Raw genomic sequence first — 12,704 nt, 5'->3', positions numbered from 1 at the left:
GTAAAAGTTGAACAGTTTTACGTAAGATATAAGATTTTTCCAAGTATAGTTTCAGTCTCGCGTTATACTCAGAAAATGGCAATGCTTCATTCATATATTTATGGCTTGTTCTAATACGTATATTGATACAAATAAACATTAAGTCATCAAGCAGATGTAAAAATGATTAAACTCAAGAAACACTTCCTTGGTTCACTGGGGTCTGAGGAAATATGTGATTTTAACAAACATGTCCTATTTTAATGTCGTACATATGATGAATTAAGGCAACAAATGTTTTAACCAAAGCATCAGATATAAATTCAAATGTTGTTAATTTAACAGAAGATCAAAATCTGGTCTTTATACTCTCCAACAAATATAGGCAAAAACCTGCTACAGTATTCTACAACTTAGATTCAATATTCTGTATAAATTTACATATGAGAAATATTTGGATGTAGTAGACAGTGTGTCTGTGAGAAAAGACATGTCACGTTTTAGATTGTCATCTCATAATCTAGAAATTTAAAGTGGTAGATTTGCAGGTATTGATAGAAATGGTCGAATATGTAAACTATGTACTAAAAATGTCGAATCTGAGTATCACTTTTTATTGTGCTGTCCAATTTATCATGAGCTACATCAGAAATATAACATTGTTTCTTCTTTTCCTACTGTTAATAGATTTGCTAATTTGTTATCTAGTAAGAGTATCAAAACTATTAGAAATTTGTCTAAATTTGTTTCCATTGCTATGAAATTTCGTTTGGAAAAACTTGCTACTATTGCTGCGTCTTAATGTAATATTGAATGTATTACTTTTAGTGTTTGTATGTTGATGAATGTATGCTTTATATGATGTTTAATCATGTATGATTTGTATGTAGATTGTATGTCTTGGCCAAGATATTGTAAAAGGCATGTTACAATGCCGATTGCCTAATGAACTTGTTGTATAAACTTGTTGTTATAGATAGGTTTAATGTTTTAACAATACATATAAAAACATTGATGTTAGATATCATTACAAATTATGTCTGATATAACATTTTTGTTTTATTAAGATCCGAGTGTTTTGACGATTCTAAGAAGCAGCTTTTAATTAGTTCATACTAGATCTGACCCAGGATGATAACTGATTTTTAAAACCATTTGAAACTGAATAATTTGATTAAACGCCTATTTCTATACAATGACATATTCAATGGCGTTGTACATTATAATAATAATAATAATAATAATAATAATAATTAATAATAATAATAATGATGATGATGATGATGATGATAATAATAATAATAATAATAACTTTATTTAAAAAGACAGTCATGACCGTACCCTGCCCCTGAGGCAATTTTACCCCTATTGCCGATTACCAGTGATTAAAGCCTTCGTTCTGACCATATTACTTTTCAGATTCGTATTACCTTTAGTTTGGTTTTACAGCTTTTTAAACTTTTAATAAGTAATTGCTCCTCAGTTTTATCATAAAAATAGGAGTCGACATAAAAAGGCATGTGATGTATAAATTATCTGTGATAAGAATTCTTTTATAATTCAAAAAGTTATACAATTATTGTACAATGATGAGACATGAAATAAAGAATGAAATAGGTGTCTTATTTTCTTACAAAATCGGTGATTGAATTTGTTACCTTATTTCATGTTTAGAATATTTTGAATAAATTCCATATATGTAAATCCACAATTTTTCTGAACTTCCAAAGGTGAGCTTTTCAAATGATACTGAAGAAGCAATATACTTACCATGAACCTAGTCTGTTGTCAAAACATGGTAATGGAAATGGAATACCAACAAAATATTTGACAAGACCCAGTTCTATTGCTACAGACCGTGGCAGCTCCCTGCTAATATTGCCTTTAAATGAAAGGTAAAGCGTGCCTGGAGTTATTATAGGAATAGGATGTGCCTTCACGTCGTCAAATCGAAGTGGTCTGTCCGGATCAGCGCCTATAATGTAAAAACAGAACCACATGAACGATTTATAAGTAGTATGTGCGGATCTGCGCCTAAAATATAAAATACAGGTTCGCATGAACGATTTATAAATAGTCTGTGCTGATTTGCGCCCGGAAAGTAAAATACAGGCTCGAAAGAACGATTCATAAGTAGACTGTGCGAATCTGCGCCTGAAATGTAAAAACAGAACCGCATGAACGATTCATAAGAAGTATGTGCAGATCTTAACCTGAAATGTAACAAGCTCGCATGAGCAATCTATAAGTAGTCTGTATGGATCTGCGCCTGAACTGTAAAAAAACCCAGAACCGCATGAACGATTCATAAGTAGTCTGTGCGGATCTGCGCCTGAAATGTAAAATACTGGCTCGCATGAACGATTTATAAATAGTCTAAGCGGATTTGCGCCTGAAATGTGAAACACAGAACCGCATAAACAATCTAAAGGTAGTTTGTGTGGATCTGCGTCTGAAATTAAAAAAAATAACAGAACAGCATGAACGATTCATTAGTAGTCTCTGCAGATCTGCACATAAAATGTAAAATACAGCTTGCATGAACAATCTATAGGTAGTCTGTGTGGATCTGCGCCTGAAATGTAAAATACTGGCTCGCAGGAACGATTTATAAGTAGTCTGTGCGGATCAGCGCCTGAAATGTAAAATATTGGCTCGCAGGAACGATTTATAAGTAGTCTAAGTGGATCTGCGTCTGTGCAGATCTTGGCCTGAAATGTTAAACACAGCTCGCATGAACAATCTATGGGTAGTCTGTGTGGTTCTGTGCCTAAAAAGTTAAAAAAAACATAGAACGGCATGAACGATTCATAAGTAGCCTGTGCGGATCTGCGCCTTAAATGTAAAATAAAAAGAACCGCATGAACTATTCATAAGTAGTCTGTGCGGATCAGCGCCTGAAATGTAAAATACTGGCTCGTATGAACGATTCATAAGTAGTTTGTACGGATCTGCGCCTGAAATGTAAAATACAGCTTACATGAACGATTTAAAAGTAGTCTGTGCGGATCTGCGCCTGAAATGTAACAAGAGATCACAGAGTGATCTTGGCACCCACCATTGAGCCATTTTTGAATGTTCCAAATTTCAAGACAAGCTCAAGGTCAAAATCAAGCTCAAAATTATTTCGGTATACAAAACTGTGCATGTGGTCCAAATTTGAAGGCTGTAGCTTGAGAAATGTGGAAGTAGGTCACTAGATCAATTTCAAGGTCAAAGTTCATTTCGGTACACAAAACTATGCATGTGCGAAGCCTGTAGCTTGAGAAATGTGAAAGTAGGTCACTAGATCAATCTCAAGATCAAAATTCTTTTCGGTACACAAAACTATGCATGTGATCCAAATTTGAAGGCTGTAGCTTGACAATGTGAAAGTAAGTCACTAGGTCAAAATCAAGATCAAATTTCATTTCGGGACGAAAAACTATGCTTGTGGTTTAAATTTGAAGCCTGTACCTTCAAAAATGTGAAAGTAGGTCACTGGGTCAATGTCAAGGTCAAAGTTTATTTCGTTACACAAACCTATGCACGTGGTCAAAATTTGAAGGCTGTAGCTAGAGAAATGTGAAATTAGGTCACTAGATCATGATCAAGGTCAAAGTTCATTTCGGTACAAAAAACTATGCATGTGCTTAAATTTGAAGCCTGTAGCTTGAGAAATGTGAAAGTAAGTCACTAGATCAATCTCAAGATCAAAATTCTTTTCGGTACACAAAACTATGCATGTGATCCAAATTTGAAGGATTGTAGCTTGAGAATGTGAAAGTAAGTGACTAGGTCAAAATCAAGATCAAATTTCATTTTGGAACAAAAAACTATGCTTGTGGTCCAAATTTGAAGCCTGTACCTTCAAAAATGTGAAAGTAGGTCACAAGGTCAATGTCAATGCCAAAGTTTATTTCGGTATACAAACCTATGCACGTGGTCAAAATTTGAAGGCTGTAGCTAGAGAAATGTGAAAGTAGGTCACTAGGTCATGATCAAGGTCAAAGTTCATTTTAGTGCACAAAACTATGCATATGGTCCAAATTTGAAGGATGTAGCTACAGAAATGTGAAAGTAGGTCACTAGGTCAAGATCAAGGTCAACTCATGTCAAGGTTCATCTTGCCACTCAAAACTAAACATGTGGTCAAAATTTGAAAGTTGCAGGTTATGGACAAGAAGATTTTTAAAGTTTTTCCTTAAATAAGTCTATATAAACCATGTGACCCCCGGGGCGGGGCCATATTTGACCTTAGGGGGATAATTTGAACAAACTTGGTAAAGAAAAACTAGATGATGCTTGATTACAAATATCAAAGCCCTAAGCTTTGTGGTTTTGTATGTGACGATTTTCCCTATATAAGTCTATGTGAACCATGTGAGCCCAAGGGCGGGGCCATATTTGACCCTAGGGGAATAATTTGAACAATATTAGTAGAGGACCACTAAATGATGTCACATATAAAATATACAAAGCCCTAGGCCCTGTGGTTTTGGAAAAGAAGATTTTCAAAGTTTTTCCCTATATAAGTCTATATAAACCATGTGACCCCTGGGGCGGGGCCATATTTGACCCTAGGGAAATAAATAGGATAATCATGGTAGAGGACCACTAGATGCTACATACCAAATATTAAAGCCCTAGGTCCTGTGATTTGGAGCAAGAAGATTTTCAAAGTTTTTCCCTATATAAATCTATGTAAATTATAAAAATAAACAAAGGGCCATAACTCACTCAAACATAGCTATATCAGTCTGATTTTCAGGGGGACACAACTAGGGTACCAATACATAATTCTGACAAAGTTTGGTAAAAATCCCCCTGGTAGTTTCTGAGGAGATGCGATAACGAGAAATTGTTAACGGACGGAAGGACGGAATGACGACGGACCACGGACGCAGAGTGATTTGAATAGCCCACCATCTGATGATGGTGGGCTAAAAACAGAACCGCATGAACGATCTAAAAGTAGTCTGTCTGTGCGGTTCTGCGCCTGAAAAGTAAAATACCGGCTCGCAAGAACAATTCATAAGTAGTCTGGGTAGATCTGAGCCTGAAATTTACCCACAGAGCCGCAAAAACGATTTAAAGGTGGCAAAAAAGTGAAATACAGACCACCTACGATTCAAAATGTCCGCTATAAATACAGTCATCATTATTCCAGTGTATACATATACGGTACACAACGGAATCCTAAAGGTGTCAGCCTATTTTTCAAGACCCAAGTACAGGTCACATAATGCAAGATATGACAACAATGTACATAATGTTGAATAGCAAGACAAAATACACGATTTTTTCTTATAAACAAGAGATCACAGAGTGATCTTGGCGCCCACCAATGTGCCATTTTTGTGTGTTCCAAATTTCAAGACTTATTGACTAGCTCAAGGTCAAATTTCATTTCCGTACACAACACTGTGCATGTGGTCTGAATTCGAAAGCTGTAGCTTGAGAAATGTGAAAGTAGGTCACTAGATCAATTTCAAGGACAAAGTTCTTTGTACACAAAACTATGCATGTGCATCAAGTTTGAAGACTGTAGTTTGAGAAATCTGAAAGTAGTTCACTAGGTCAATCTTAAGGTCAAAGTTTATTTCGGTACACAAAACTAAGCAAGTGGTCCAAATTTGAAGGCTGTAGCTTGAGAAATGTGAAAGTAGGTCACTAGGTCAAAATCAAGGTCAAATTTCACTTCAGAACACAAATCTATGCATGAGGTCCAAATTTGAAGCCTGTACCTTCAAAAATGTGGACGTTGGTCACTAGGTCAATGTCAAGGTCAAAGTTTGTTTCGGTACACAATCCTATTCATGTGGTCTAAATTTGAAACCTGTGGCTACAGAAATGTGTAAGTAGGTCACTAGGTCAATCTTAAGGTCAAAGTTCATTTTGGTACACAAAACTATGCAAGTGGTCCAAATTTGAAGGCTGTAGCTTGAGAAATGTGAAAATAGGTCACTAGGTCAAAATCAAGGTCAAATTTTATTTAGGAAAAAACAAACACTATGTATGTGGTCCAAATTTGAAGCCTGTACCTTCAAAAATGTGAAAGTAGGTCACTAGGTCAATGTCAAGGTCAAAGTTTGTTTCGGTACACAAAACCATGCATGTGGTCCAAATTTGAAGGCTGTAGCTTGAGAAATGTGAAAGTAGGTCACTAGGTCAAAATCAAGGTCAAATTTTATTTCGGAATACAGAACTATGCATGTGGTCCAAATTTGAAGCCTGTACCTTCAAAAATGTGAAAGTAGGTCACTCGGTCAATGTAAAGGTCAAAGTTTGTTTCGGTACGTAAAACCATGCATGTGGTCCAAATTTGAAGGCTCTGTAGCTTGAGAAATGTGAAAGTAGGTCACTGGGTCAAAATCAAGGTCAAATTTCATTTCGGAACACGAAATTATGCATGTGGTCCAAATTTGAAGCCTGTACCTTCAAAAATGTGAAATTAGGTCACTAGGTCAATGTCAAGGTCAAAGTTTATTTCAGTGCACAAAACTATGCATGTGGTCCAAATTTGAAGGTTGTAGCTACAGAAATGTGAAAGTAGGTCACTAGGTCAAAATCAAGGTCAACTCATGTCAAGGTTCATCTTGCCACTCAAAACCATACATGTGGTCCAAATTTGAATGTTGTAGGTTATTGACAAGAAGTTTTTAAAAGCTTTTCCCTATATAAGTCTATATGAACCATGTGAGCCCCAGGGCGGGGCCATATTTGACCCTAGGGGGATAATTTTAACAAACCTGGTAGAGAACCACTAGATGATGCTACATTACAAATATCAAAGCCCTAGGCTTTGTGGTTTGGACAAGAAGATTTTCAAAGTTTTTCCCTATATAAGTCTATGAAAACCATGTGACCCCCGGGGCGGGGCCATGTTTGACCCTAGGGGGATAATTTGAACAATCTTAGTAGAAGACCACTAGATGATGTCACATACAAAATATCAAAGCCCTAGGCCCTGTGGTTTTGGACAAGAGGTTTTTCAAAGTTTTTCCCTATATAAGTCTATATAAACCATGTGACACCCGGGGCGGGGCCATATTAGACCCCAGGGAAATAATTTGAATCATCTTGGTAGAGGACCACTAGATGATGCTTCATACCAAATATCAGAGCCCTAGGCTCTGTGGTTTTGGGCAAGAAGATTTTCAAAGTTTTTCCCTAAATAAATCTATGTAAATTATAGAAATAAACAAAGGGCCATAACGTACTAAAAAATTGTTAAACCAGTCTGATTTTCAGGGGGACACAACTTGGGTACCAATACATCATTCTGACAAAGTTTGGTCAAAATCCCCCTGGTAGTTTCTGAGGAGATGCGATAACGAGAAATTGTTAACGGAAGGACGGACGGAATGACGGACGGACGGAAGGACGACGGACCACGGACGCAGAGTGATTTGAATAGCCCCCCATCTGATGATGGTGGGCTAAAACTAGATAGACTTTAAGCAATCTTCAGACCTTAGAACTGATGCATTCAGTAACTGTACAAGGAACAGAAATTATTTGGTCACTGTGCACTGGATGTTTGACGTACTGACCTGAAATCAATAATTATGGGTCATTTACCAGTCATAAGTGACTTCCGTACCAATTGTGATCTGAGATCAAAGCATTCTCTAGTTATTTGGCAAAAAATGTTCTACTGTTCTGGGTCAATGTGACCTTGACCTTTGACCTACTGATCTCAAAATCAATAGGGGTCATTTGCTGGTCATGATCAGCAAAATAATATACCCCTCCTTCTTCGAAGGGGGGCATCAAAATACCTTGTGACATAATTCATAACCTCAGCGCAAAAAGTGGATGAGTGTATTAAGTTTCGCTAAGGTGACAAATACTATGATCTTAAAGAAGGTATTACCAAGATATGCATAATTTTGTTACAGTAATAATTGCGTCCCAAAGTTTAAGAATTTGCTTAACAGACTCGCGTGTGTCAGGTTAGGATATTAATTCAACATATGATGAATTCTTACGTGTGATTAACACCAGCTGTATCGAAATTAAGAAATAATAAGAAATACTAAATATGTCCCTATATTTTATCAGTAAATAAAATATAGGCAGCAGAAGCGCAATAATTAAATCACGAGTGTGTAGCACGAGTCGTTTAATTTTCGCATCCGAACGACTGCCCATATTTTATTAACTGATAAAATTATTGGTATATATTTATTATTTCGATTCTAACCACGCAAATACTTCGCAATTAACAGCATTACATTTTATCCCGATAGTCATTCGGCGAGCCATATCACGGGCTGGATCCCTCTCTTTATGGAGATGTGTTAAAAAAAGAGCCAGTGATACTTCCGGAATGACCGGAAAAATACGAGAAATGTAAACAAAGAAAGAGGGCGAGTTTATTTTTCACTTTATGTAACAGATTTAAGACCTTATTTCAAAAAAAAGGCAATGTTATTCCACTCAGAATTAGTTGAACTATTTATGTATGCAGGTTGATCTGCACAGCGAAGGCATTTCTTGACGTGAGAATTTTTGAAAGTTGTGAAATAGAACTTCATATTTCGCTCTAATTTACACAAGTTAGATATTTCAAAGTCACCGTACTTATGTTGCTAAAAAGAATGTCTTATAACTGTATAACCTGTGTGATTTGTTAACGGGTTATATCCGTCTATGTGTATTTTTGGCCAAGAAGAGGAGCCAGTGCCGCAGAGGAGGCGCTAGAACCAGATTGGGAGCCAATGCACATTTAATATCAGGGCGTTTAACGCTTTTAAGTTATTAGCAAACGATCTGCTTTCCTTAAACAGTATTGAGATATATATGCTCCCCTTGACTCTATTGTAACATGTGTAATGTCGAACATAGTGGCATTAGTTGTATAAATTTGATACTGCAAGGGCACTTTCCCATACGACAACAGTCTTCATGACCAACGAGCTTTAGAATTTAACTGAGTGTGAAAACTTTTTGGCAATCAATATGATTACAAATTTTATTACAATATTTTCAATAATTTTCAATTTTTGGTTTGTTTAAGAAATAACATATCTCATTTAGTGTTTTGTCGCTGAATAAATCATTGTTTGGAGTTCAGATGCGAAGGAATTATATCACGAGGGCGCAGCCGTCGTGATATAATAATACGCATTTGAACGACAAACAATGATTTTATTCAAGAGCAAATCACTAAATGAGATATATTATTTTGATTCTAACACGTTACCAAGGACTTTAAAGTACATCCTTGACAGCATTCATTAAATATTTGCCCGTTTTCAATCGGTTTCTTTTCCAGCGCGCCGCTATGCCGTTTGGCACTATGACGTCAGAACAGTGAATTGTTGTATAATTATTCACTGTTTTCAGCCTTCTTTGTTTAATAGGAAAATGAATCGGGTCGTGTTAAAATGTGTGTTTAATCATGCTTTTAAACTTAAAAGATTTACTGAAAGTTTTACTAAAGAACTTGTGAAAAGCCTTGATTTAAATAACATTTCTAAATTTTACAGCTAAAAGTTATTATCTCACATATTCGAAAGGTAACAAACAAACAGAAAACGGCATGTTTTGGATATATTTATTCCCTGATTAAAATCGAAGGGATGTTGTCTTGTCATTGTCCGTGTCCGTGTCCGTGTCCGTTTGTTTTGTCTGTCCTTCTGAAGCCATAGCTGTGTATTAAAAGTCATACTGGGTTTAAAAAATTATTATCGTATTTATATACAGCTTTAGAACGACAGAGAAATGTGCACGGACTATGTCAAAACAATCTCCCTCCAATTCAAATACCTCAAAAACATGACATTTTCAATTTGATAGTTATCTTTTTTTTTATATAATTCATTTTTTCTCTTTTATGACATACATCATACAAACACGTTACACTTGTTTTTGTACAATTCTGCAGACCTATTAAATAATAATAAAACAGAAATAATATCTTTGAGATACATAAAACAATTGCAATTATTTCCCGTTCAGCTTTGTTTATAAAATCGTTTTGTATGTCAAAAAAAGATAAATAAATGTATCCACTTTGCATGATAAGACGCTTAAATTGAGAAGAAAGTTAACACTATATAAGATATAAGTAGAGAAAAAAATAGAGTATACCCATGTGCGCTCTTGATTACCTTTAAATAGATTATTTCAAATATTTTTTCATGTGTCTCAGTGATGTACTTGGTAAGGATGCATACTAAAGATTTAAGAAAGACCATTTCTTTAAATGATAATCAATTTTATTTTGCATGATTGCTATTTCTTTTTCTAGACAAATTCGGATATTTAAATAGGATAAAAACTGGTTGAATACGGGAACCTTTTGTCTATTTTTGATTTGAAAAATAAAATATTTCATCAAAAAAAATCATGAAATTTAAGATATTGCTTTTTAACCCCGTTTGCACAATGCCAAAACTTATACATTCTAGATTGAACAGGCACGATATTCCATTTTCTGCAAGAAAGTTACTAAGTCTATTCCACAAAATTTGAACATGATTACATTCCCAAAATAGATGTTCTATACTTTCCACTTACATGTTACAAAAATCACATAAGTTTGTTCTAGACAATTTCATTTTGTACAAGTACTTATTTGTTGGAACTATTCGCATTAAAAATTTATATTGGAACTTTCTAATTTTTGTGTCTATCGTTGCTTTAAAAATTTGTCCATAAATTGTTCCATTTTATGTTATTGTTTTCAACAGTAGATCCCCATTTATTTTCTGATTTTGTTTCTGGTTTAAGTTTTACGTTTAATTGTTTGGTGTATAGTAATTTGTTTGGTGCTTTTGCTGCCTGAATTTTATTAAGCAGGTTGTCTGTAGTAGTGTATATAATGTTTTCTTTTTTAAGTGATTCTTTTAGGTCCGGCTTAATGCTGGTTATAATTTGATAATATTTTAGGAATTCATTATCTTCCAGACTGTATAAGTACTTGAATTGTTCATAAGAATAAAAATCTTTTTTCCTGTAATCAAATAAGTGTTCTAAATATTTTATTCCTTTTTCATACCATTCTTTGTAATAAAATGTTTTATTCCCATTCCTTATGTCAGAGTTGTTCCAGATTATCTGTTTTCCACTTATGTCATTTAATTCAACCTTCTTAATGGTATGCCATGCAATCAGAACATCTTTAAGAAATGCGTTGTTTTTACATATGTTTCAATGTCTTTATCATTTAAATTACATTCAAATACTAACTTCCTCCCTGCTGTTTTGAGAATTGCATTATAGAAAGTACCCCAAATCACACTTTCACTGTTATCCAACAGGCTTTTATCGAGTTCAAAAAACACTTAATATTTATCATTTTTAGTCCTCCTCTCTCGTAATCAAGTTGTAGTACATCTCTTTTTATTTTTTATTTTTTGATAGTTATCTTTTAAAACATATGTGGTTTTAACTTTAGCGGTAATTTTAGTAATTTATTTTCTTTATTCAAACTGTACTAGGCTACTGTAATAAGCATGTCCATCCGTAAGACTTTCTGTAAAACTTATAAGTGACTTTACACACAACAATGCAAATATTCAAAACAAAAATAGTAATTTCAAGAACAAATATAATTTATAAACAAAACCACTGCCATATAGTATATACACTACTCAATGGGAGACTTTGGTCAGTTATCTCCCTTTCATACTCTCTAAAGTAAGTAGGTCCTTTCACTTGGAATACTTTGTTGTTATCGCTATGTTATTTGTAACAATATGATGTAAATGAAGCTAAGATATTGATCATCATGTCTATTGATTTAATAATGCCTTTAGCTACATATTCTATAAACACACATGTATCTTAATTTTGACATTTCAGACATTTAATTTAAGAAATATGCAAGATATCTCACACCTTAGAACTGATATCTCACAGACAAAACAACGATAAAGTCAGAGGATTCCAAATGATGGGACCAACAAACAATTTTATTATATTGGACATAATCCAATAAGGGAGACAATTTGAAACCCACTAAAGTCCCTCATTCTATTTCAAAATGCATTGGCCATGGAAACTTTTGTCGAATAGGAAAATCCTTTTACATTGAAAATATAATATACAACTATAACCCTATGTTCGATGGCTATTAGACATGTAACAATAAAGATAAGAAGAACAACTGTCAAGAAAAACGAATACCTTGGTGAAAGCTTAAAAGAGTTAAACACCCTGAAATTGAAATGTGTATTGGCAACCACTCTGGTTCTTAACGCCCCCCTCTGCAGTGCTGGCTCCTCCTCTTGGTCACAAATGCACACAGGTGGGTGAGATCCGAAGGTTATACAGTAATAAGATATTCTTTTCAACAAGATCCATACGATGCCGTTGAAATCTCTGTCTTGTGTAAATTAGGGCGAAATATCTAGACATATGTCCATTTTCGGTTTTGAACAAGTTCTATTTCACAACTTTCAAAACTTCTCACGTCAGGAAAAAACCTTCACTGTGCAGATCGACCTGCATACATAAAAAGTCTAACCAATTCTGATTGGAATAGCATTGCCCCTTTTTTAAAATAAGGCTTTTAATTTGTTAAAGAAAGTAAAAAATAAACTCACCCTCTTTCTTTGTTTACATTTCTCGTGTAGTTCGGGTCATTAGCGCCTCCTTGGAAGTATCTCTGACTCTGTTTTAACTCACCTCCATAAAGAGACTGAAGAGGGAGCCAGTGTTTACAGCCCGTGCTGTTATAAACACCTCCACATGGTTGGAAAATGTTGCATATGGGAATTTTCTAATATTTA

The 12,704-nt window shown here is 34.7% G+C and overlaps 1 protein-coding gene across 2 annotated transcripts in view; it reads right to left on the bottom strand.

The window, feature by feature from the left end:
- LOC123557398 (ganglioside GM2 activator-like) overlaps positions 1-12,704 on the bottom strand; it is a 49,894-nt gene that overhangs the window by 3,581 nt on the left and 33,609 nt on the right. For both annotated transcript variants that reach the window (XM_053543752.1, XM_053543753.1), the window contains exon 2: positions 1,750-1,954. In XM_053543752.1, the coding sequence (XP_053399727.1) occupies positions 1,750-1,954 (205 nt within the window). The remainder of the gene's footprint in view (positions 1-1,749; positions 1,955-12,704) is intronic.

This window comes from Mercenaria mercenaria, chromosome 5 (genome assembly GCF_021730395.1).
Source record: "Mercenaria mercenaria strain notata chromosome 5, MADL_Memer_1, whole genome shotgun sequence".
Taxonomy (NCBI): domain Eukaryota; kingdom Metazoa; phylum Mollusca; class Bivalvia; order Venerida; family Veneridae; genus Mercenaria; species Mercenaria mercenaria.
Note: the sequence above shows the minus strand (reverse complement) of the source record. Positions and strands in the feature narration are given on the sequence as shown.